Here is a 26842-nt window from a genome sequence, read left to right on the forward strand (position 1 = left end):
AAGAAAAAAATAGGAATGAGTGATGAAATGTTGGAGTGTCGGCAGAACGAGAGTGGAAAGCTTTGAGGACAATGGAAAGTGGGAAAGTGGGATGAGACGAGGTCAAGTGGCTGCCAAAAGAACAAGTGGGGTTGAGGGAGGGCTTGGGCAAGAGAAAGGGTGGGAATGGTATGTCGTGTGGGTGAGAAGAGGAGAAGAGGTTAAAAAAAAAGGGGAGACAGGAAATAGAATAGAGAAAAGATGATTGGATAGATGAAAAGGAAAGAAAAATAAAATAAAAGGAAAATATAAACATTGTGATAAAATTCCTGTCAGCATGCCAAAGTAAGTTAGAGTGTAATTTGCATTAAAGTCAGTACAGTGGCTACATTCAGCTTATAGTTCAGTCTGTTGTGCAATGTCAGAAACCTAATCAAACCAGTTTCCACAAGGTGGTTGCAATCAAATCTGCTTTAAGCCAGAGAATCACAGAGAGCTAGTCATCAAATGTTAGTCGTAACAGTTCGGAAAGAGTCTTGCAAGTATTTTACCTGCCTGCACAGGCAACCTGTGAGCGCCGTGTTACAGTATACCCATGCACAGACTTAAGCTCCTGGCACAGAAATGATTTTTTTTTTTGGTATCAATTGCTTTGAAGTCTACAGTTCCATACCATATGTCTCCACCAAGTTGCTGTTATTGAGCGCTGATCTTTTGGAAATCTACAACCGATCTTTGGCAGCAGCATAAGTAAGCTAAAGGTTATACTCATCTGTGATATGTACGCACACATTTATAGTGTAGGTTGCTACTTATCGAGTAGAAGCAGCAAACTCAACAAACCAGATTTGCAACGATGCAGTCTGAGGCACCTCCTGAATTACTCACCGAACAAACTCAACCATCAGAAAGATGTAATTGTAAGAAATGGCACAAATCATATTCAATTCAGTGAATCCCTGGACCGTACAGTCAGGAAATGAAGCACCTGCCTTCTTTATATTCATTTTCATAACTGTAATCAGATGGATCTGGTCTTTTCATACAAAATTGGTTCAAGCTTTTATAAAAGTACCAAGAGAAAAGTTATTCCTTATTGTAAGTTGGAGAGCTACAACCTTCTTATTTCATGTTAATTTTCATATATTAAAACTCTGGAAATTTACTTCAACACTATCACAAGTTTGTGCAACGAGGAACTGCAGATGCTAGTTTAAACCAAAGATAGACACAAAATGCTGGAGTAACACGGTGGGACAGGCAGTAAGTATCTCTGGAGATCAGAAATGGGAGACGTTTCGGGTCGAGACCCTTCTTCAGACTGAGAGTCAGTAGAAAGGGAAACGGGAGATGTAAATGGTGATATAGAACAAGATAATTAAAGATATGCAAAAAAGTAACAATGATAAAGGAAACAGCCCCTTGTTGGCTGTGGATTAGGTGATAACAAGTTATGGACCGATTCCTTGATCATCATTACTTTTTTGCATATCTTTCATTCATTTGTTCTCTATCTCTACATCACGACAGATATCTCTCCATTTCCTTTCCCCCAACTCTGAAGAAGGGTCTCGACCCAAAAGGCCTCCTTGGCCTTGTCTTTTTCTTTTTCCCCCAGAGATGCTGCCTGGCCCGCTGGGTTACTCTTGCTTTTTGTGACGATCACCAGTTTTCTGTATTTGCGGAGAGAGTGTCTGTGAGGCAGATTATCGATGCTCCCTTCTGTCCTTTCCCATGACGCTGTCTACATCCATCTTTACGAGAGCACACTGGCGACTTTGCTTGAAAGCCCCTCCTCCCCCTCTGTGGAATGGCTGCTGAGAGACCCAACAATAGGTGGCATCCCGTCTTCCGCCATTGTTTAATCAGTGCCCACAGGAGTTCTCAGAGATTCACAAGAGGCTAAAAATAAAAGCAGTGCACAAAGCTTTCCACACGTCCTTAATAATTTCCCACGTGAGCTTTGAAAGAAAGATGTTAATGCGGAAACATTATTTACCTATGTGATAGAGTCCAATCCAATCAGTGGGGTCCACCTCTTCTTTAATATCCCAGTAGATGATTAGATTCTGTGTTTGTCCAAGTGTGTACTCATACATGCTAGCTGTCAGGCTGGAGCGACTGTCCGAAGTCACCAGGTCCGTATCACTGTTTGCCCTGTGCAAGTTCAAGTTCTCTGACCGGGTGCTCTGGGCAGCCAGGCTCTGCAAATTTTCAGGACTCAAGGTGTAGCGAAGCTGAGGGTTCCGCCTCCGTGCGTAAGACACGTGTTCCCTGGAGGAGCCTGCCATTTCGGCCGGGTCTTGAAGTCAACTCGTCTGTTGTTAAACTCTGTGGCAGGAGAGAAAACGAAGCAACAGTCAGTTCTGTTATGTGAAAGCCAGCCAGTCAAATGAATGTTACAATACGTATTGCTATTAAACTTAGCAGGTAATCAATAAACAGCATAGCTTATTAACATGCACAACACAGCAAACCTTCTTGTGGCTTTCAACATTACCTATTGGAGAAAGCAAAGGAATACAAGTCAAACGAAGGTAGAAACAAAATGCTGGATTAACTCAGCAGGTGAGGCAGCATCTCTGGAGGGAGGGAATGGGCGACATTTTGGGTCGAGACCCTTCTTCATGTTGGGGAGGGGGCGGGACAAAGAGAATGGAATCAGAGACAGTAAGACTAGTGGGAGGACGGGGAAGGGGATGGAGAAAGCTAGAGCTATCTGAAGTTAGAGAAGTCAATGCTCATACCGCTGGGGTATAAACTACCCAAGCGAAATATGAGGTGCTGTTCCTCCACTTTGACAATGGAGGAGGCCCAGGACAGAAAGGTCAGATTGGGAATGGGAGGGGGAGTTCAAGATCTGAGTGTGAAGAAGGGTCTCGACCCGAAATGTTGCCCATTCCTTCTCTCTAGAGATGCTGTCTCACCTGCTTAGCTACTCCAGCATTCTATGTCTACTTTCAATTTAAATCAGCATCAGCAGTTCTTTCTAACCCAAGTCAAATGAAGTTTTTGCCTTGTGACCCGATGCAGCAACGGATGGCTGGACTACTCCGAGCACTTTTTAATGGCACAGATGCTGGTCCTAGTCGGTGCAACATATAACAGATTTGAAATGCACATAAACTAAAGAAATTCAATTGGTCCAGTCACAAAATTCTTTAATGTTGGAGGAACATTCATCTTTAAAGATTTTTCAACCACAATATATCTATCTTTCATTGCAAATGTATCAAAGCAATAACCATCGAGATACTGCTTTCACACCAGAACGGGCATTTCATCGCAAAACACTTCACCAAATTTTCAATGATGAAAGCATTTTTAGATTCTGAAAATAAATCCTTCGACTAGTGTTATTCATGAAGCTGAACATCTGGCAAAATCTTCAATCAAATATGTGATTTCAAACAGAAATGCTTCACTGGTTAGGTTGGCTACAGAAAATTGAATGAGTCTTCCATTCCACTGTAATGTTTCTTGTAATTTCACCACATTTTAATTAAAACTATTACAATACAATACAATTATTAAAATTACAATTCACCAGGAATGATTGTGACCCGATGCAGCAACGGATGGCTGGACTACTCTGAGCACTTTTTAATGGCACAGATGCTGGTCCTAGTCGGTGCAACATATAACAGATTTTGAATGAACAGATATGCCCTAGCATAAAGCTGGTATGAACATCGAATGGACATTAAAGCAATTGTACATTATTGTATTTTCACTGCTCACATTTCATGTGATAGGAGCAGAATTAGGCCATTCAGCCCATCAAGTCTACTCCACCATTCAATCATGGTTGATCTATCTCTCCCTCCTAACCCCATTCGCTTGCCTTCTCCCCATAACCCCTGACACCCGTACTAATCAAGAATCTGTCACCTTTAAAATAACTATTGAATTGGCCTCCACATCATTCAATAAATTCCAGATAGACCTTCGGACTAAAGAAATCCCACCTCATCTCTTCCTAAAGGAATATCCTTTAATTCTGAGGCTATGACCTCTGGTCCTATACTCTCCCACTAGCGGAAACATCCTCTCCACATCCACTCTATCCGGGCCTTTTTGATAACATTTGATAACTCAACAGACAGCAGTCTCTGGATATTCAACTCATTAACCATATTTCAGGGTAACCAAATCAAGACAGCCAAATAAGCACCTATCTTCAAGAGTCCATGCCCAACCAGTTGGTAGTCTTCCCATTTTCTCAAAGTATGTTTCAATACATTCAGGATGGCACGGTGGCAGAGACCCGGGTTCTACAGGTGCTGTCTCTACGGAGTTTGTACATTCTCCCAGTGACCATGTGGGTTTTCTCCGAGATCTTCGGTTTCCTCCCACACACCAAAGATGTACAGGTATGCAGGTAAATTGGCTTGGTAAATGTAAAAATTGTCCAGAGTGTGTGTAGGATAGTGTTAATATGCGGGGATCGCTGGTTGGTGCGGACCAGCTGGGCTAAAGGACCTGTTTCTGCGCTGTATCTCTAAACTAAGCTAAACATTCGAATTGAAATGAATTAAATCTTTTTACGTACCTCTATCATCTAATCGATAGGATTCTAAAAGAAGGAAATTATCATAAAATTCCAATAGCTTCCACCCCATTCCTAAACTGCATGTTCCGTTTGATGGTATTTTTAAATTTTAGATTTAATGAGTCGTGTAGAGCAATGTCTTTTGGCTAATAAAACAGTGAATGGCTCTGCTAAACAATATCAAATGTGCTAAAAAATTTAATTTGAGTATATTTCAACAGAATGAAAGCCAGTCAATTATAGGCCAGCATAAAATTAAAGACAATTTGCATAAATATTTGATTTGGATAGCAAATTTCTGCAAAATTCATTTTTACCCTGTTATTTAAGTGAGCTTGAATGTTAGCGTTTAGAAGAACTATTAATGACAACTGGCCTTTGACTCTTGTGCCTGGTAATTCACCATCATTAGAAATGTGTTTGCATGTTGTAATAAGCTAAGTACGTCCGCCAGTGATCACCTGAGTCAGGAATCCCAAGCACTATCCAACCAATGATACAGATGGGTTGTTATTGCCCATTGATACCATGTCAGGATCTTGGTTTCCCGTATCTCTCTGACAGCAACTCAATGATGATGATCGTTGGGGTGGCACAGTGGCGTAACAGTCACAGCGCCAGAGACCCGGGTTCGATCCTGACTACGGGTGTTGTGTGTATGGAGTTTGTACGTTCTCCCTGTGTGTGTATGTGTGTGTGAGTTTTCCCCGGGTGTGGTTTCCTTCCACATCCCAAAGAAGTGTAGGTTTGTAGGTTAATTGATCTCCGTAATTTGCCCTAGTGAGTAGGGTAGAACGAGTGTAGGGGCAATTGTTGGTCAGCACGAACTCGGTGGGACAGAGGGCCTCTTTCCATGTTGTATCTCTGAACTAAACCAGCAACCTGCTCCCAGAGCAATAACCAACATCAGACGTTTTCACCAACAACAAACGAAAGTAGAAATGATTAGCGTGGCTCATAACATACTAACTACATAGCCACCGTTGTGGTCCTTCCTTTCTGAAATATTTTCATAAATGACATACATTTAATTTTCTATCATCAACCTGGCCGTTCATTACCAGATGTGGAGGAAGGAACTCCAGATTCTGGTTTACACCGAGGATAGACACAAAACGCTGGATTAACTCAGCGGGACAGGCAGCATCTCTGGAGAGAAGGAATGGGTGATGTTTCGGGGTCTGAAGAAGGGTCTCGCCCCGAAATGTCACCCATTCTTTCTCTCCAGAGATGCTGCCTGTCCCGCTGAGTTACTCAAGCATTTCATCACCAGAGGTTTTCTTCAATTGCAGCAATTTGGTGCTCAATGCCATAATGTAAACAGAGACACAATTCTGGACACGTTCTGTGCCATCAATTTTTACACTTTTTTTTTTAACTGAGTCTTCAATTACAATTGACTACATTGCATTTATATTGCAAGTAACACGTTTGCAAAACAGTCACATCGCACTAAATAGCTCCCCTATTGCCTCAAACGCTCCCCAGGTTTGATCTATTACAATGGGGCGAGTCGTGGTTTAAGTGGTGAGGGGGAGAGAATAAATCATTGGTTGAGCCTGTTTACTCGTTTATATTGAGAGTGGGCTGTTAACTGTATCAACTCAGTCAGATACAATTAATAGCCTGAATTAATAAATACGGGTCTCGACCCGAAACGACACCCATTCCCTTCTCTCCAGAGATGCTGCTTGTCCCGCTGAGTTACTCCAGCTTTTTGTGTCTATCGTCTTAATAAACGGGGTCAAATGGGGAGAAGGCAGGCACGGGTTATTGATTGGGGACGATCAGCAATGATCCCAATGAATGGCCTCCTTCTGCACCTATTTTCTATGTTTCTATAACTGCAAGGACGCCGTTCACAGCCGAACAATACGATGTTTTTGCATAGAAAATGCACAATTTCATCCGCAGCAGGTCCTCCTTCAGGAATGGTGATAGGGGCAATTGATATTGCAAACAACCCAAGCTTAATTTAAAATAAATAGCATGCAATTTTAAAAATAAATATAAGAAATGCTCATATTAAAATATTAATATGCTCGTAACCTACTGAGGTTGAAGGAAAGCGTTTGAAATGCGCTTCACGTGTACAGAGTGCCGCCTGGAGATCATGATCCACAGGCTTTCATCTTCCAGCTGATATTGCAACCTCGGCCAGCCGCACCCCACCCCGGGAACCAGAGGATACAATCTCAAAAACTCGCATCTCTTTGCACGAAACGCGCTCCCTGGAACTGAGGACACCTTTGAAATATTGTTGTCGGAAGGAATCTCCGTCCGCTCGGTATTTCTAAACGTGGCAAAAATCTTGTCCCCTCCCCAACACACACACACACACACATCTCCTGATGTGAAGTTCATTTTAGAAAAACAACACCTTGGGGATTGCTGTATTCGGCTGGCAACGCTGTGGGCTTCAGACACTCACCAAGTTCTCCCGAGACCAGGCAGTTTCTAAATTAGGTCGGGAGCCAGACAGGATTTATACTGCGCGACTTGGTGGCCAACCTACTTAGTGATCCACACGCTCTGTACTTGAGGTGAGCGATTGGTATGTCAGCTCACACATACCCTGCCTTCACAAGCACCGCGCACACACACACACACACACACACACACACACACACTGGCAACCTGCTCGCTATTTAACATCTGGTAAACTGCCAGGAAGCCTGTGCACACATCCAAGATCCTCATGTCCCCCCCCCCCCCCCCCCCCAATGCCAAGTTTCATGGTAAATGCATTGAATTGATCGATACAGCTTCTTTTTTGGAAAAGGGAACATTGATTTTGACTTTAATAAAATAGGGTCAGGGGTTATGGGGAGAAGGCAGGAGAATGGGGTTAGAAGGGAGAGATAGATCAGCCATGATTGAATTGGGGAGTAGACTTGATGGGACGAATGGCTTAATTCCGCTCCTATTCCTTACGACCTAATAACAGGAAAACAACAAGAAAATTGCCCAGGTTTATCCGATAAAACAGGTCAAAACCAATTATCTAAATATAGCCCAGCGTACTCTCTCAATCAACAGCAAACTGATGTTAGGTGCCATCAACAGTGCGGTCAGGTTCCACTCACTGTCCAATGACCAACATTGAGTTTCATTAGGGGCCCACTCAATTGCAGACTTCATCACAGGCCTGGTCCAACAATGTACCATGAAATCCAGAGTGAGGTGAGAGTGATTGCTTCTGACATCAAAACAACATTTGACTAAGTGAAAGAATGCTGATAAAGCTGGGGGTGGGGCTCATTGAAACATACAAAATAGTGAAAGGCTTGGACGAAGAGGATGTTTCCACTTGTGGGAGAGTCTAGGACGAGAGGTCATAGCATCAGAATTAAAGGATGTTCTTTTAGGAAGGAGATGAGGAGAAATGTCTTTAGTCAGCAGGTGGTGAATCTGTGGGATTATTTGCCACAGAAGGCTGTGGAGCTCATCAGTGGATATTTTTAAAGCAGAGATAGATCTTCTTCTTAGGCCCCCTTCCGTCATGGTTGACCATGGGTGACTCCAGGGTGCTATTCCCTATATGGAGGACGCCTATGCGTGACTTTGTTTAACGTGGGGAGACTTGTGGACAGACAGCCACCCCACGGTCCTTGACAGATCTGGGTCAGGATCCAGTGGAATGGAGTCCAAGACGACCGGAGACCCTTTTCTGCTGCAGCCATCATCCGCCTTCCCAGCTGTTATGACGCTCCACTAAGGTCAGCCATCGTCCTCAGCCTGTTCCACCATTGAGGTCTTGGTTGGATTGCTCTTTGTCAGAGACCTCCCCCTCGACCTTAACGCCATGGATGGCCCTACCAGGAGCATAGCTCCAGACATTGGTCTCAGGATCTCAGGTCCACACAAGCTTCTCCACCTCGACAAGGTGACAATCCACAGAGAACACACGGAGATAGATAGATTCTTGATTAGTACAAGTGTCAGATGTTATGGGGAGAAGGCAGGAGAATGGGGTTAGGAGTGAGAGACAGATCAGCCATGATTGGACGGTGGAGTAGACTTGATGGGCCAAATGGCCTAATTCTACTCCTACCACTTATGACCTTAAAATACTTCAATGATTGGGTTCCTTTCACTTGATTGTAGATGTTGGAGATCAATAATAAACATAGAAACATAAAAATAGGTGCAGGAGTAGGCCATTCGGCCCTTCGAGCCTGCACCGCCATTCAACATGGTCATGGCTGATCATCCAACTCAGTATCCTGTACCTGCCTTCTCTCTATACCCCCTGATCCCTTTAGCCACAAGGGCCACATCTAACTCCCTCTTAAATATAGCCAATGAACTGGCCTCAACTACCATCTGTGGCAGAGAATTCCACAGATTCACCACTCTCTGTGTAAAAAATGATTTTCTCATCTCGGTCCTAAAAGACTTCCCTCTTATCCTTAAACTGTGACCCCTTGTCTGGACTTCCCCAACATCGGGAATAATCTTCCTGCATCTAGCCTGTCCAACCCCTTAAGAATTTTGTAAGTTTCTATAAGATCCCCCCTCAATCTTCTAAATTCTAGCGAGTACAAATCGAGTCTATCCAGTCTTTCTTCATATGAAAGTCCTGCCATCCCAGGAATCAGTCTGGTGAACCTTCTCTGTACTCCCTCTATGGCAAGAATGTCTTTCCTCAGATTAGGAGACCACAACTGTACGCAATACTCCAGGTGTGGTCTCACCAAGACCCTGTACAACTGCAGTAGAACCTCCCTGTTCCTATACTCAAATCCTTTTGCTATGGATGCTAACATACCATAAAAGCCAGAGGACTTTTCTACAGGGCAATGTCCTATCTTCAGCTGTCCCTGCATCATAGGGTCAGAAGGACAGACAGTTTTAAATTATGGTAATGATATCCAATTCCCTATGCAACTCTTCAGCAAATGCCGGTCCATGCCAGCATGCAGTAAGACTGAAGTGGCAAACAAACATGGTACAAGAAATGGTGGAAACCACAAACAACCATCAATCAGAATGGGAGTGTCTAACCACCAAGTTTTAATATTCAAATAACATCGATAAAAGGTCCCAACCCAAAACATCTTCTGTCCATTTCCTTCCACAAGTGGTTCATGTTCATTAGTCAGAGGAGCAGAATTAGGCCATTCGGCCCATTACGCCATCAAATCATGGCTAATCTATCTTTCCCTCTTAACCCCATTCTCCTACATTCTCCCCATAGCCCCTGATACATGGTCAGTGGTGCCTGACCTGCTGAGTTCCTCCAGCAGTTTATTCTTTGCTCAAGATTCCAACATCTGCAGCCTCTTGTGCCTCTAACAATCCAATGCGTGGTGAAAAGTGGCACTGATTTGCGATCTGGTAATGCATCCTTGGAGAACCAACAGCAATCTGCTTTGTATATCCTCAGAAAAGACCAGAATTGATAATACTGTGTATGACGGTCACAGTTAGAACCACCTTCATTTGACCATACATCAAAATATACACTGTTGAATTATGCTAGCTGTTTGATATATACGGAGGTGAGCTGGAAGAGAGGCAGGACAAAGCATGGCAGGTAATATATGAAAATAAACACAAAATGCTGGAGTAACTCAGCAGGACAGGCAGCATTACTGGAGAGAAGGGATGAGTGACGTCTCTGGTCACCCATTCCTTCTTCAGAAAGAAGGTAATAAGTGAACACAGGTGAGGAGGGCTTTTGGTCGGCAGATGGTTGGACAAAGTCCAGAGACGGAAAAAAAAGGTGTGAAAAAAATGATTGAAGAGTTGCAAATGATGAAGCTAGAGGAGCTGGCCCCTGCGAATTGTTTAGCCTCATCTTTATCATTCCCTTTGCACCTCCATCCCCCACCAGGAAGGTCTCAAGGCCCCCTGGTTCTTCCTCAAACAGAGACCTAATCAATTTCCTGCTGCCGGGCGGAGGAGGATGTTGGTAGAATTTGTTCTCACCCTCAACAATTTCTCTCGAGATTCCTCGCACTTTCTCCAAGTGAAAGTTGTACCCATGTGCACTCACACGGGCCCCAGCCATGCCTGCCTTTTGTCAGTTACGTTGAACAGTCCTTGTTCCAGGCTTATTCTGGCATCAACTCTTTATCTGCTACATCCACGACTGCATTGGGGCTGCCTCCTGCCTCCTGCACCCATGCAGAACGCGTGGATTTCAGTAGCTTCACCATTAACTTCCACCCTACCCTCAAATTCACCTGGACTATCTCAGACTCCTCTCTCCCCTTTCTTGCTCTCTCTCTCTCTCCATCACAAGGAGCAGCCTATCAACTAACATCTACTGCAAACCTGCCGATTCCCATACTTGCTCCCACCCTTCCTTTAGCAAGGACGGTATTCCCTACTCAGAATTCCTCTATCTCTGACACATCTGCTCCCAAGATGAGTTTTGCCATTCCAGGACATCCAAGACATCCTCTTTCTGTAGTAAATGTGTTTTCCCCTCTGCTGTTATAGATGGATCCCTCACGCGTGTCCTCTCTCTATCTCATAGTTCTGCTCTCGCTCCCCCTCCTGCCAGATATAACTAGGATAGTTTCCCTGTTCCTCACCTTTCACCCCACAACTGACACATCATTCTCCAAAATTTCTGTCACCAACATGATCCCACCACCAGTCATATCTTCCCATCTCCACCCCTTTCCACCTTCTGCAGAGATCGCTCCCTCCAGAACCCCTTGGTTCACCCATCTCTTCCCACCCAAACCACCACCTCCTCCCCAAGTACTTTCCATACGAGATGTAGCACCTGCCCCTGTACCTCCTCCCTCGGCACCATCCAAGGACCCCATCAGTCCTTCCAGGTGGGACAGAGATTCATATGCACCTCCTCTAACCTCATATACTGCATCCAGTGCTCCCGATATGCATCTTGTACATTGGTGAGACCAAGCGTAGGCTCAGTGACCATTTCACCGAACACTTGCACTCGCTCCACCAAGGCCTATCATATCTCACAGTTGCTAACCATTTCAACTCCCCTTCCTATTCCCTTCCTGACCTTTCTGTCCGGGGCCTCCTCCGTTGCCGGAGTGAGGCCACAGGCAAATTGAAGGAACAGCACCTCATATTTCGCTTGGTTAGCTTTCAACCCAACAGTGTGAACATTGAATTCTTCAATTTTAGTCAACCTCTAACAAACTGCTCCTCTCTCTCCCCCTCCTCCCCCTCTCCTTACACCCCAACCCTTTCTTGACCGACTCTTCCCTGTGACCCACCTAGTCTCGCACTGATTCCCCCTCCTCATACATTCCTTCCTCTGGCTTCACAATGCGCAACTCTTCAATCCTTTTACCTCACACTTTTTTCAAATCTCTGGCCTTTGTCCAACCATCAGCTTATCATAAACCCTCTTCTTCCCCATAAGCTTGCTTCCTCCCCCCCCCCCCCCCCCCCCCCCCCAACCCCTACAATCAGTCTGAAGACTCAAAACATCTCCAATCCATGTTTCCATGTTCTCCCGCAATGCTGCCTGTTATTCCAATTCAGAACTAACACAATATTTTGAGACAGCTATCAATTACTATTCTTCATCAGTAATCGACAACTTGCAGCTTCATATTGTGACCTCTGAATTGGAGAGACGTTTCAAAACAATTACCAAAATGTCATACCAGTAAAATTAGGTACTAATAGGAATTAATAACTAACAACATCTAACATAGAAAATAGGTGCAGAGTAGGCCATTCGGCCCTTTGAGCCTGCATCGCCATTCAATGTGATCATGGCTGATCATCCAACTCAGTATCCTGTACCTGCCTTCTCTCCATACCCCCTGATCCCTTTAGCCACAAGGAGCCACATCTAACTCCCTTTTAAATATAGCCAATGAATTGGCCTCAACTACCCTCTGTGGCAGAGAATTCCAGAGATTTTGTATACTAATGAATCTTGTATACTAACAATTCTCTCAGTATAATATCACAGAATTTCTCTATGGCTCAGTGCTAGGCACTGTTCTTGACTCAACATTTTCTTTGTCCAGCCGATCCTTCCTAATTTCAACAGCAAAGACAAGGACCTGGCCAAGCTTTTCACTGCTGGAATTGACAATGTTATGACAGCCACTTGTCATAGGCAGCGAGCTTGTCTCCATCCCAAAAGGATGCAGGTAGTAGCCATGGCCAGGTGAAGCCAGCCTCGTCAGTGGTATTACTGGCAAAGCTTGCAGTATACAGCAGAATAAGAACATTAAAACAAACCCATCTTGAATGAATTATGTTTAATTGAAAGGAGAGCCAACATGGAAGTAGTATGTGGAAGTAAGAAAATGCATGCAAAACTAGGGGTGAACACATCCATTCAATTAGAACCATGCATATACCCATACTCCTACCAACTAACAAATTGGACATCTGCCCCCTCTCCATTCATAAATTAAATCCACAAGCCATCATCCAATTGAACCTGCAATTTAAAGCTGACTGATCAATCCAAGAATGAAACTAATGCATTAGCTCTCAGTTGTATAGCTGGAGCACTTAGCTATCTACTGCATCCACATCAGCATCTATAATTGATGACAAAAACACTTTCGATAGAGAGTTCAAACATTTCAAATGATCATGGGACTAAGTTTTAAGTGCGGTCAACCCAAATTTTAAAAACATGCTTGAAAAGTTGCCTCAAAGTAAGAAAGATTTAAATACTTCTTGCAGTTAGATTTCATAATTCCACATAACAGTAGTCTGCGGTGGTGCCGTGGTAGAGTTGCTGCCTTACAGCGCCAGAGACCTGGGTTTGATCCTGGCTGTATTGGGTTTGTACGTTTTCCCAGTGACCTGCGTGGGCTTTCTCTGGGATCTCCAGTTTCCTCCCACATTCCAAAGATGTACAGGTTTGTAGTTTAATTGGCTTGGTGTCATTGTAAATTGTCGCTAGTGTGTAGGATAGTATTAGTGTGCGGGGAATGGCTGGTCGGTACGGACTCGGTGGGCCGAAGGGCCTGTTTCAAAGCTGTATCTCTAAACTAAACCAACAAACAAGAACTTTGTTAAAATATGGTCTCCGTTCATTAACTATTTGAAGGGATAGATTGGCTCGGCACGGAAACCTAACTGAAGCTTGAACTCAGGATTAGATGAAAAGTTATACTTTATAATTTTCGAACCTATCTCCAATGACGTATTGTTAGGAATTTATTCCACTTTTTACTATAATATGTAATTATATTTTACCATAATATGTTTGCTTCTAATAAAAATATATAAATAAACTGAACTAAACCTAATTTCCTCCCATGTGAAATTAAAAATTATGTTCAGCCATTAATTGTAGAGATTAGTAATAGACCACTGTGACAATATCTTCAATTGATGCGTACATAGAGAATATGTGACTCTGTGCTGACACAAGATATGTTCATCTCAATGAAACAAACAATGCCACCCCTGCACGTTGTGCACTGAAAAGATCCAGGGTGAAGAAGCATCTTTTAAGTGGATGTCCTGCTTCTGTAGGAGAATAGAACCAATGGCTCAAACAAACTTACAAAGCAGCAGAGTCTTGGATGTCCTGAAGCATGAGGTTTCATGAAAGCCAACCTTTTTGTAATTCATGACAATCTTCGTCTACTAAAGGGAAGTTGATGATGGTTGGAAAGCAGAAGCATTCATTGAACTGAATGGGGAAGGAAACTTGCTGGTTGCAGAAGGCTCTACTCACCCTTTTATTTTCATGAGATAAAAAATTCAAGTGATACCTTAATGGCACTTTCAAAATGTCCCAAATCCTTTGAAACCAATTAAATATAATAACACCGCAAGCTCTCACTAACAGCCTTTTGATAATGATCAGATAAGCTGTGGTGATAATGTTGCCTATGGGGAAAATATTGGTCAAGTCATGGAGGAGAGATCACGGCCATTCTTCAAGAGCGTGCCTTGAAATCTTTTACATCCAGCTGAGAAAGCAATGGAGCCTTGGGTGGATGCCTCACCAGTAAGTCTGAAGAAGGATTTCGACCCGAAACGTTGCCCATTTCCTTCGCTCCATAGATGCTACCTCACCCGCTGAGTTTCTCCAGCATTTTTGTCCACCTTCGATTTTCCAGCTTCTGCAGTTCCTTCTTAAACAATCACTGGTAAGACAGCTCTTCGGAGAGTAGGGGCGATAGACTTCAGGATAAGAGGGAAGTCTTTCAGGACCAAGATGAGAAAATCATTTTTTACACAGAGAGTGGTGAATCTGTGAAATTCTCTGCTACAGAAGGTAGTTGAGGGCAGTTCATTGGCTAGATTTAAGAGGGAGTTAGATGTGGCCCTTGTGGCTAAAGGGATCAGAGGGTATGGAGAGAAGGCAGGTATGGGATATTGATTTGGATGATCAGCCATGATCATATTGAATGGCGGTGCAGGCTCGAAGGGCCGAAGGGCCTACTCCTGCACCTATTTTCTATGTTTCTATGTTTCTAGGAGCACCTCATCAGTTTGTATAAATGTTGGCATTAGATACTTTCCTAATCATGCCCACATGTGTAGCTCATTTGTAATTTAGGCTACCTCAAAAGGCAGCTTAAAACCCAATAGTAAATCTAAATGCGTTTGGATCAATCATGAAATAAAAAACTTATCACCCTCGAGTTAAAACTCTTGCTTCTATTGCTGGGAAACACATTTCACTATTTCTCATCATTCTGTGATTTCTGCAGAGGCACCATTACATCCACATCAAAACAAACAGGAGTAGATAAATGTTGTCCATCGCTATTGGAAATGTGAATTGTTGACCACAACAGAAGCATGACCCAACCCATACAGGATCACCCCTGCAGGATTCAACATTCATTGCTAGTGCAACAGTCTTGGACAGAATAATATAAAGGCAGTAATAGTAAAGGCAGGGCAGTCATTATAAATGAGCTACACAAGTGGATGTGATAGGGAAAGTATCTAATGCCAACATTCATACAATCAAGGACACGTCCATAGATCCTACATTTAAAAAGCCTTTGGAGGTTGGTTTTGAAGAGTGATGTAGACAGTGGTTGCAGCTGGTAATGCTGTGGCCTCACAGTATCAGAAACCCAGGTTCAATCCTGAGCTTGGATGCTGTCTGTGTGGAGGCTGCATGTTCTCCCTATGACTCCGTGGGTTTCTCTGGGTTCTTTAGCTCCTCTCCCATCCCAAAGATACAAGGTTAACCTAATTTGCCTCTGTGAAGTTTCCCTTGTGTGTGTGTATGTGTAGGTGAATAGTAGAATTGGGGGAGTTGAAGACAATGTGGGGAGAATAAAAAAATGGGATTAATGCAGTATTAGTGCAAAATGGGTAAGTTAACAGTCAGGGTAAACCAAAATTCTGGAGAAACTCAGCGGGCGCAGCAGCATCTAGGGAGCGAAGGAAACAGGTGACGTTTCGGGCCGAAACCCTTCTTCAGAAGTCAGCTGCATCAGATGTCTGAAGAAGGGTTTCGGCCCGAAACGTCACCTATTTCCTTCGCTCCATAGATGCTGCTGCACCCACTGAGTTTCTCCAGCATGTTTGTGTACCTTCGATCTTCCAGCATCTGCTGTTCCTTCTTGAACAAGTTAACAGTCAGTATGGACTCAATTGGCCTGATTCCATGCTGTATCTCTCTATGACTTTACCACTAGTTATATACATGAAAATTATTGCTTCCATAATTAACTAAAGGCTGAGAGAACTGACCTTAATTCATTGACTCACGGTAGCTGGTAATCCTTTAATACTGTCAAACAAGTATCATTAACTTGGAGCTGTCACCAAATGGGCACTACATGTAGATGAATGTCATATATACTTCTTAAATTAGCATCAACTCAAATATGCAGAAATACAAGGATATGCAGCGGAATGACTGATGCAGGGAACAATGTACTGAAGGGAAGGGAAGATATATTAATGGAGAATTAGGCAAGCTAGTAGTCAAATCAAAAGATTTAAGACTGCACTCTGACTTTTTACACCAAAACTGTATAATTTGTGAACATATGATAAATGTATACAGTACACAAAGGAAAATACTTAATCCAATTGAAATGTGCAGTGAGCAGTTATATATTTTATTTATACCCACTCATTATCTCTTCATTCCACTATAAACCATGCGAGAAATTTTGACAGAGACTTGGAAACATTCCAAAACTCAGATGTTGCAATCCTTTGGAATGCTCTGCCCAAGTAGACTGTGAATGGCAGGTTGATGAGTTTAGTCAAGATTAAAATTTCACACAGAAAGAATCAAGGGATACTGAGCTGAAATGGGAAAGTGATCTATGAGATAGAGAAACAAGGAACTGTAGATGCTAGTTTACAACTGAAGAAGGGTCCTGACCCAAAACATCACCTAACCATATTCTCCAGGGATGCTGCCTGACCTGTTGAGTTACTCCAGCATTTTGTGTCCTTTTATTGATGACGAAGGCCATGATCGAATCATGTCAATTATGAAACGGCAGAAGGCAGCATCAGTTCCCTCAGGACCACAGTAACTAGTTAATAATTTAAACACACAGCAGTAAATGGTTAATACATTAATAGTTAATTAAATATTAATCGCTCAGTTGTGTCACATTGAACAAAAGGCTCCATGGACAGTTTTGTTTTACTGTTCTGCACTGCTCATATTAATAGAGAATTTTGGGGTAGGCAGCAAAATCAAACTTTCAGTAAATGTGCAATCTGGCCACCAAACGGCAGTTTATGGGACACAATCTGCAAACTGGATTGTTTCTGGACTAACATCTCAGGTACATGTAGCAAAATTGTCAATGGGTTATATCTACCGTCACAACAGAGCACAGCTTCCCCACCACACACAGCACAGCACAGCTCCATGCTAATATAAATCCACCCGTGTGCGTGCATTCATTGTGCAGGCTGCCTGCAGCTGTCTGCTGATGAGGGCAGGCCCACGGCAGCCAAGCTCCAACTTCAATCTTCTTTCCAGCCTTCACGTATTATGCTGTCACTCCCTGTGGTCCTTCGGAGGTATTCAACAAATACCAAAATAAGTGACCACCTGCCAGTGTAATTCAAAGATTAAGAATTTACATCTGCAGCGCTCTACAACTCAAGTTCCGTCGGTTCTTAATCACATTTGAGATTTGAAGGAAAAAAACACTATTCAAGATACAGCTACACATGCTTTGTCTGAATCTGACATTAGCATAACCAGCGATCATTTGCAACAGCCCAGCCACAATGTGCATCAAAAATGTAACCTTATAATCACTACACCAAAGATATATCCCTTTCAATTTCTTTCTTTTTTTTTCCTTCTCCTATTCTTTTTGTTTTTGCTTAGTGCACATCACCTTCTTCTTATCTTTTTCAAACTATATAATATTCTCTCTCTATATTTCTTGCTTTTCATATCTTTTTTTCTCTACTATTAAATTTAGAATAAGAAGTTGTACATGAAATGGAATATGTTATTCATGTAGTATATTATTGTGCATCACTTCTAATAAAAAAAAAAATATATATATATATATAAATATATCAATAATCTAAACAAATCTGAACTTTCAAGAATACACATTTCCATGTCACAATTCATGGTATAAGGAATATCATTCCTACAAATTTTCAATGCATTAATAGGATGCATTTTAATTATTTTCCCTTGTACACCCTTAACCAATTATATGGGTTTTTTTCAAGGCTTCAACCCCTCATAATACAATGACAAGACCCTTAGTCTGCAGTCACACCCCATAAAGACCATGTGTCCAGTGCATTAAGTTTTTAGAGTGGCCTTTGACCCTGGAATGTGCCCGGTTGTACCATAATGATCTCACCCCAGGGGGCAGGCTACATGAGTGAGTAAGAATGTTTTGTTTCGATAGGTGCAAACACTGCTGAGTACGACCCTATTGAGGGCATGGACATCGGGAATCCATGAAGAGTCGGTGCACAGTTTATTGCATGGTATGTATTTTATCCTGAATAAAGTTTACTTTTGAAAAATATTAATTTCAGCAACGTTCAGTCATGAACAGAAAACACACAGCCAGAAAAAATGGTGGAGGCAGGTCCTGAACAAGCACTTGAGTCACAAAGTCACAGAAAGCTACAGACAAATGCTGGGAAATGCTATTGAGGGAATGCAGCGCAAGTTCGCCAGGTTAATTCCTGGAATGGCGGGACTGACATATGATGAATGAATGGGTCGACTAGGCTTATATTCACTGAAATTTAGAAGGATGAGAGGGACTCTTATAGAAACATAAAATGTTTAAGGGATTGGACAGGCTAGATGCAGGAAAAATGTTCCCCATGTTGGGGGAGTCCAGATCCAGGGGTCACGGTTTAATAATAAGGGGTAGGCCATTTAGGGCTGAGATGAGGAAATAATTTCACCCAGATAGTTGTGAATCTATGGAATTCTCTGCCACGGGGGGGCCAATTCACTGGGTGTTTTCAAGAGAGTGTTAAATTCAACTCTTGCGGCTAGAGGAATCATGGGATATGGGGAAAAAGCAGGAACGGGGTACTGATTTTGGATGATCAACCATGATCATATTGAATGGCGGTGCTAACTCAAAGGGCTGAAAGGCCTGCTCCAGCATTTATTTTCCGTTTCTATGTTTCTAAATGAGATCAATTCCGATAGGTACTGGATTGTGAGCATAGACATGCTGGGCTAAAGAGCTTGTTTCCCTGCTGTGCGACTTCATGACAGTTCCTTGCACTGAAAACTAAGAGATTTCAAGCAAATGAGACTTTGAACTGAGATTTCAGACAGGTCTTGCACTGAATTGATAAATATCAAGTATTTGATTGAATTGTCTCAGTGTGTCCCGAAGAACGAACAGCCTGTGGCGCACGGAGTCCTGCATCGTGCTACTTTTCCAGATGAACTCATGTATCTCTCTCCAGACCTTCTTTATCAATAACACATTCCAGCAGCAGCTGACAGTCTCATCAACACCACAGTCACCTCAAGGGTTATTGCTCGGTGGCATTGAGACTCTGGCCGCACATAAAAAGTCTGACAAAAGGGCACAAACCAGTGGGGTTCTCAGACAGCAACATTAACTGTTTCTCTTTCCAAAGATGCTGTCTGACAATTTCCAGCATCTTCTGCTTTTTTAAGACAACTTTTTTTAAGGGTGGCACGGTGGCGCAGCAGTAGAGTTGCTGTCTTAAGGGCCTGTCCTACTGTACAAGGTAATTCAAGAGATCTCCTGAGTTCTCCCCTGATTCAAACTCATGTAATGTATGTAGCAGCTCGTATGAGTAACGGTAGGTACTCGGGAAATCCAGTAAACTCGTGACGTTTTTTCAACACTGTGAAAAATGCCCACGAGAAAAAATATACTCGTGATGAAAGAAATTGTTACTTTTTACTCGTACGAGCCCCTACGTACCCGTTATGTACATTACACAAGCTCGAATCAGGGGAGAACTCGGGAGAACTCTTGAATTACCTTGTACAGTGGGACAGGCCCTTTACATCGCATTAGAGCGCCAGAGACCCAGGTTCATTCCTGACGACAGGCGCTGTCTGTATGGAGTTTGTACGTTCTCCCCATGACCGCATGGGGTTTCACCGGGACATCCAGCTTCCTCCCATACCCCAAAGACGTACAGGTTTGTAGGTTAATTGGCTTGGTATAAATGCAAAAATTGTCCCTAGTGTGTGTAGGATAGTGTTAATGTGTGGGGATCGCTGGTCGGTGCTCACTCGGTGAGCCAAAGGGCCTGTTTCCGTGCTGTATCTCCTAGCTAAACTAAAATAAAAAGCTCTTAACGCCTGCATGAAAGATCTGATGATGAAGCATTCTACCATGTGACTTTCACAGAATGTATGCAAAAGTAGTTTGTTTCATTTCCTCTTATAATGCACCACATATTGTATATAAGGTAGCCAAAAATGCAGGAGAAACTCAGCGGGCGAGGCAGCCTCTGTGGAGCAAAGGAATAGGTGACGTTTCGGGTCGAGACCCTTCTTCAGATTGATGAGGGGATGGGGGGGCGGGAAGAAGTAAGGAAGAGGTGGAGACAGTGGGCTGTGGGAGAGCTGGGAAGGGGAGGGGAAAGTGGAAGAAAGCAAGAACGACCTGAAATTGGAGAAGTCAATGTTCATACCGCTGGGGTGTAAACTACCCCAGCGAAATATGTGGTGCTGCTCCTCCAATTCGCAGTGGGACTCATGTCCAACATATCGCACAACGAGAGCTTTAGGAACTATGTTTACCAAGCAGAACAAAATGAATCAAATGATATTGGCCTGAGGTTTGCAGCCTATGAACAAATGGGCCTGGCCTGGCCTGGCCATGCATTACATTTTCACATGCTGCAAGATTGTGACCAAACCTTCTACATCTCAATATGCTAATTAATTGCAGGCCCTCTGTTGGACACATGCGAAACTCCTTAAATGCTCTGATTGAAAAATCCTCACTGAATCACGCAGTCTGAACCATGAAGATTTAATAGTTAATTCAAAATCACATCATTGATAGGAAACAAAGAGAAAATGGTCATTTTAAACATCTGCACAAAACCACATTTGGAATAAAAGTTCCATAGCTTCTTTGACAGTGATGGAAATATCCCATTAAGTAAAAAGTATATTTTTACCTTAATGAACCGACTAATATTTTCATATGTGTTTAGAGGGTATCTTAAATAAAGTCACCATAAAAATGACAACTTACTGGTTCAGCAATGTTGCTGGAGGAGAATGGAAACGTGTGTAGCAAGAACAACAAGGGTTAGGGCACCAGTCTGAAGAAGGGTCTTGACCCGAAACGTCACCCATTCCTTCTCTCCAGAGATGCTGCCTGGCCCGTTGAGCTACTCCAGCTTTTTGTGTCTATCTTCCACCATACCACCAGCACCACACCACCCCTCCCCACCGCACCCCACCACCATCTCATACCACTGTATACTGACAACCTTCCCTCTTCCCTTTCCATCCTGAGTTCTTCCAAAGCTCTTTTTTTTGTTTTAATACAAATCTATTATCTGAACCATTCAGAAGATGGACTAACTTTGTTTATCATTGACATTATATAGTAAATGTATTCTACATGAACAATCTTAATCACATACAATTAAAACTTTCCCTGATACATTCTCTAATTATTCAAAAAGGTAACATCCAAAATAATTTATTGATTATATTATTTGTTAAATAATCCTCCATATCAATCACCTAATCAGGATCCACTGATTATCATTTTATTATTTAATTTCTTTAAAAGACAGACCAATTCAGAGTGGCTTTAACATATTTTGAATTAGAAAAAATATCACTTAAAGTATAGAGGTATAAAATAATATAATATAATTATTCCCAAACCAACGTTAACCAGATTATTTGAAATGTTAGACATGACATTTCAAAAACATATTTTTTCCTTTCTAGTAATTGAAGTAGTTTTCCCATGAACGTTCACTGAAGACTACCTATGATTTAAGATGACTGGTTATAATAAACATACCATAAATTAAATGGCAGGTATGAGATTAACGATATCTACCGGTAAAAGCAATGATATCACGATGAATGTTGTACACTTATCTTTCATTTTCTATTTTACATTAAAAAGTATCCGATTTCATCAGGTCAAAGATTTATTGTTGATTCCAGATGGAACCAAATTAAGAAGTAGAGTAAATAGTGACAAAGAATGCAGAGAGGGAAAGATAGAACAGTGAAATTGGATAATAGATGAAAAATACTGAAATATTCAGTAAATTTGGGCAGAACAGGTGAATGTTATATCATCTAAATGGGAATTTCTTTAAAGGGTGAAATAAAGAGATTTTAAAAATTCCTACATTGAGATCTTTGAAAGGCGTTAAAATGGCAGAAACAATTTTATGAGCTGCACATGGAAACATGAAACATAAAAACAAATGAGATTGATTTAATAGCACGCATTTGTTAGATCGCAGTTAGAATGCTGTACACAGTTAGAAGATAAAAAGGATATCAAAGCCATTGGATGAAACATTGAAAAGATTGACCAGGAATGGAGGGATAATATTTTGAAAGAAAGCTTAGAAAAAAAGCGGCATCTTTCACACACATTAAAAATACTATCCAAGGGTGGATTCAAAATTACAAAAGATATTGAGAAAGTGGTAGACTGTCTCAATGATTAATAAGTTGGTAACGAAGAAGCAAAAACTAATTATCTCTAAATACTGTCGGACGTTTCAGCACAAATGGCTACAAAGGTAAACTATATTGCCTGAAAGAGAATTCAGCATTTCAATAAAATTGAATAGAAAATGATACAAAAACAATCTTTATCACCCTTTCAACCCTATTCTCCTGCCTTCTCCCTGTAACCTTTGACGCACTTACTAATCAAGAACAAATCTGCTTTAAAAATACCCAATGACTTGGCTTCCACCGCCATCTGTGGCAAAAACTCCACAGATTCACCACCCTATGACTAAAGAAATTCTTCCTCACTCCATTCTTTTTATTGTAAGGCTGTGTCCTCTTTTCCTAGACTCTCCCACTACTGCAAATACCCTCTCCACAAACACTCTGGGCCTTTCATTATTCAGTAGGTTTCAATGAGATAACCGCCCATCCTTCTAAACTCCTGCAAGTACAAGTCCGGAGCCTTCAAACGTTCCAACTCGTACTTCTATATATTGTTTGTGATATTGAACAATGAGGTACAAGGGCATTGTCGTTAAATTACTCGATTAGCATCCAGAGATCTGGACCACTAATCTGGAGTGGTTTAAATTAAAGTAAATCTGAAAAACAAGCTAGTTTCAATAACTGTGGACATTAAATGAGTGGATTGTCAATAGACAATCGACAATAGACAATAGGTGCAGAAGTAGGCCATTCGGCCCTTCTAGCCAGCACCGCCATTCACTGTGATCATGGCTGATTATCCACAATCAGTATCCTGTTCCTGCCTTCTCACCGTATCCATTGACTCTGCTACCTTTAAAACCTCTATCTAACTCTCTTGAAAGCATCCAGAAAATAGGCCTCCACTGCCTTCTGAGGCAGAGAATTCCACAGATTCACAACTCTCTGGGTGAAAGGTTTTTCCTCATCTCCGTACTAAATGGCCTACCACTTATTCTTATGCTATGTCCCTGGTTCTGGACTCCCCCAACATTGGGAACATGTTTCCTGCCTCTAGCGTGTCTAATCCCTGAATAATCTTATATGTTTCAACAAGATCCCCTCTAAAATAAATGCTATAAAAATGATCTTTCTACCACAAATTTTATATCTACTCCAATCAATACCAATACATTTACCAAAAAGGTATTTTAAAAAACTGGATTCCAATATCACAAACTTTATATGGGACTATAAATCCCATAGAATTCAACGAAGACATTTGTGCAAACCTAACGAATTTGGTGGGTTAACACTCCCTAATTTTTTGTATTATTATTGGCAACAAATGTCAAAAATGTGATTCACCTTTTGGACAACTCTGCCCAGCAGGTGGATTGGATAGTAATGGAGAGAGAGGATTGCTTTCCCTTTAATATAGGAGCGATCCTTCTCTCACCAATAAAATTGAATAATACAAAATACAGTAAAAATCCAATTATTCATAGTACAATAGAATTTAGAAACAAATAAAATTAACCCTAAAATTTAGGGTTATATATAGATAAATCAGTTACATACTGGGAAATAGGAATTAAAACGTTTGGAGACATGTATGAAAATGGAAATTTTTTATCATTCCAACCACAACTTAAATACAATCTGAGAAGTAATCAATATTTTAAATATTTTCAAATCCCTGACTATTTGAAAAAATATACACAAGAATATCAAAATTTGTCTCCAGACTTATTAGACGAAGCAATGAATATAAGGCGGAATCAACTAATTTAATATCATACTTGTATAATATCATCCTAAATATAGAAATACCATCATCCGATAGAATTAGAAGAGATTGGGAACAAGAACTAGCTATAAAAATTTCGAAAGAGAGGTGGGATAAAGACTTGCTATAAGTGCACAAATGCTCGATCAATATATGACATATTCTAATCCAATTTAAAATTTTACGTAGACTATATTACTCAAAAACTAAAATAAGTAAACTTTTTCTAAATGTCTCCCCCATCTGTAATAAATGTCTATCCCAAGAAGCAACTATAGCACATCCCTTTGTTTTTTGTATAAAAATCCAAAAAGTTTGGAATGAAATCTTTGAAATTTTTACAAAATTATTTAAAATAAAACTGAAACCGAATGCAGAATTGATTATTTTAGGAACAATGGAAGCCAGCTTTGAGCTGACTTCATTCCAAAAGAGCTTTCTTAATTACGGCTTAATAATGGCAAAAAAACCTATACTTAAATTCTGGAAAATAGCTCCCACACCAACGATAAAAATGTGAATTTCAAATATGTCCGAAATGTTACACCACCTGGAAGACATGAGATTCCTCCTAGCAGGCAAATCAGACAATTTCCAAAAGATTTGGTCTCCATTTATCGACTTATTACATGTATAAGGTGCAATATAATATAGAAAATAAATGGTTTCAGGACCTGTTGAGGGGTGTGTAAAGATACTAAGTAGGTACATCCCTTTTATCTTAATTTACTTTCTTATATCTTCTGTTCTCTATTTTTCTCTTTCTTTTTCTTTGGTTTTCTTTTTAACTCTTTTTCGTGTTTTACGTTTCTACGGGTCTCTGTTGATCACTCTTTCACGCACTTACTATCCTATCTAACTCTCTCTACTTTCCTTCTTTTTAAAGTTTAAAACAAGAAGTGGTACAGGAAATGTATTATGTTATTTTTGGCTTATATCACTGTAATGTACACTACTTCTAATAAATAAAATATTAAAAGATCCCCTCTAAACCTTCTAAATTCCAGTGTATACAAGCCTAGTCGCTCCATTCTTTCAACATATGACAGTCTCGCCATCCTGGGAATTAACCTGGTGAACCAATGCTGCACTCCCTCAATAGCAAGGATTGTCGTGAATATATATTTTTTAAATCTTTGAGAAAATAACTAATTGGAAGGTGAAATTGATGTTTAATGGCAGGGATACCAATTGATGGATCCTCAATACTTCAGCTCTGGTATGAGGTCTAAAGCTCCAGTTTAATACAGCAGTTCTATGTTGAGGTTTTTGTCATGCCGACACGTCCATGTGATAGTATCAGAATTAGACCATTCGGCCCATCTACTCCACGTTTCAATTATAGCTGATCTATCTTCTCCTCTCAACCCCATTTCCTGCCTTCTCCCCATAACCCCCGACACCCTTGCTAATCAAGAATCTATCTATCTCTGCCTTAAAAACATCCATTGACTTGGCCTCCACAGCCTGCTGTGGCTACATCTACACTGAAAATAGTGAACAGAGGACAGTCATATCTGATTATGCGTATATAACAAAAGGTTAGCATTTAATTAAAAGGTTAATTACATTCTCAGTTGAGAATGAGATCATTTTTGAATCACTGCAATGATACTGAAGCAAGTTTACACCATGAAAGGAGAAGGAAATGAAACTAATCACTTGCTATCGTGTTTCCCATGCCATCGAGTCCATCCTTCCTTTGGCAAATGTCTGAAATAAACTATTTGTAGCCTTGGTATTATATTTTATCCCAAGATAAGCTTCACTTCACATATACTACCACCACTAGACCATCCATTTGAGACTTTCTAACACTGTCCATCTCCGCCCTCAACCCTTTTCAACAGCTTTGTAGAAAGCTCCAACCCTCAAATATTCTCCTGAAACCCAAACCTTTCCTTCATCTACAAGTGAAGGAATATTCTCGACACTTCTGAGTTAATACAGCTCCAAACATATTGGAGAATTTCAACATCATCCAGGACATAGCAATTGGTATTCCATCCTCCATGCTAAACATTCATTCATTCAACAACCACTACTCAGTGGCAGAGGTGTTAAACCAATTACAAAATGCACTACAATTACGAACCGACACCTTCCAAACTCCAAGTCTATGGCCATGAAGATGCAATGGCAGTAGGAGCATGGAAACACCACCATCTACTGGTTCCGCTACAAATCACACACCATTCAGATTTGGAAATATATCATGGTTCCTTGTTGTTGGTCTAAACACTGAAACTCCCTGCCCAACAGCATTGCGAAAGGACCATCAGCAGAATAACTGTAGCCTCCATAAGGCAGCTCAGCACGTTTTCTCAAGGGCAGGCTGGCCATGAATTTGGGTCTGTGACCTAACTCCTGCTCACTCATTACACCTACTACTACCTATATTGGCTGCAAGTTAACTAAAGGCTTGCCTTTAATTTTTCATCTTTCCATTCAATTTGCTTCACAATCTGCTCCTTTCTTTTCACTCAAACTCCAACCGAAACTCTCTGAA

The 26842-nt window shown here is 41.4% G+C and overlaps 1 protein-coding gene across 2 annotated transcripts in view; it reads right to left on the reverse strand.

Moving 5' to 3' along the window:
* Positions 1–26842, reverse strand: part of LOC129698656 (E3 ubiquitin-protein ligase HECW2-like) — a 313116-nt gene that overhangs the window by 220473 nt on the left and 65801 nt on the right. For both annotated transcript variants that reach the window (XM_055637791.1, XM_055637792.1), the window contains exon 2: positions 1979–2310. In XM_055637791.1, the coding sequence (XP_055493766.1) occupies positions 1979–2270 (292 nt within the window). In that variant the 5' untranslated portion in view covers positions 2271–2310. The remainder of the gene's footprint in view (positions 1–1978; positions 2311–26842) is intronic.

The sequence above is a fragment of the Leucoraja erinacea genome, chromosome 7, assembly GCF_028641065.1.
Source record: "Leucoraja erinacea ecotype New England chromosome 7, Leri_hhj_1, whole genome shotgun sequence".
Taxonomy (NCBI): domain Eukaryota; kingdom Metazoa; phylum Chordata; class Chondrichthyes; order Rajiformes; family Rajidae; genus Leucoraja; species Leucoraja erinaceus.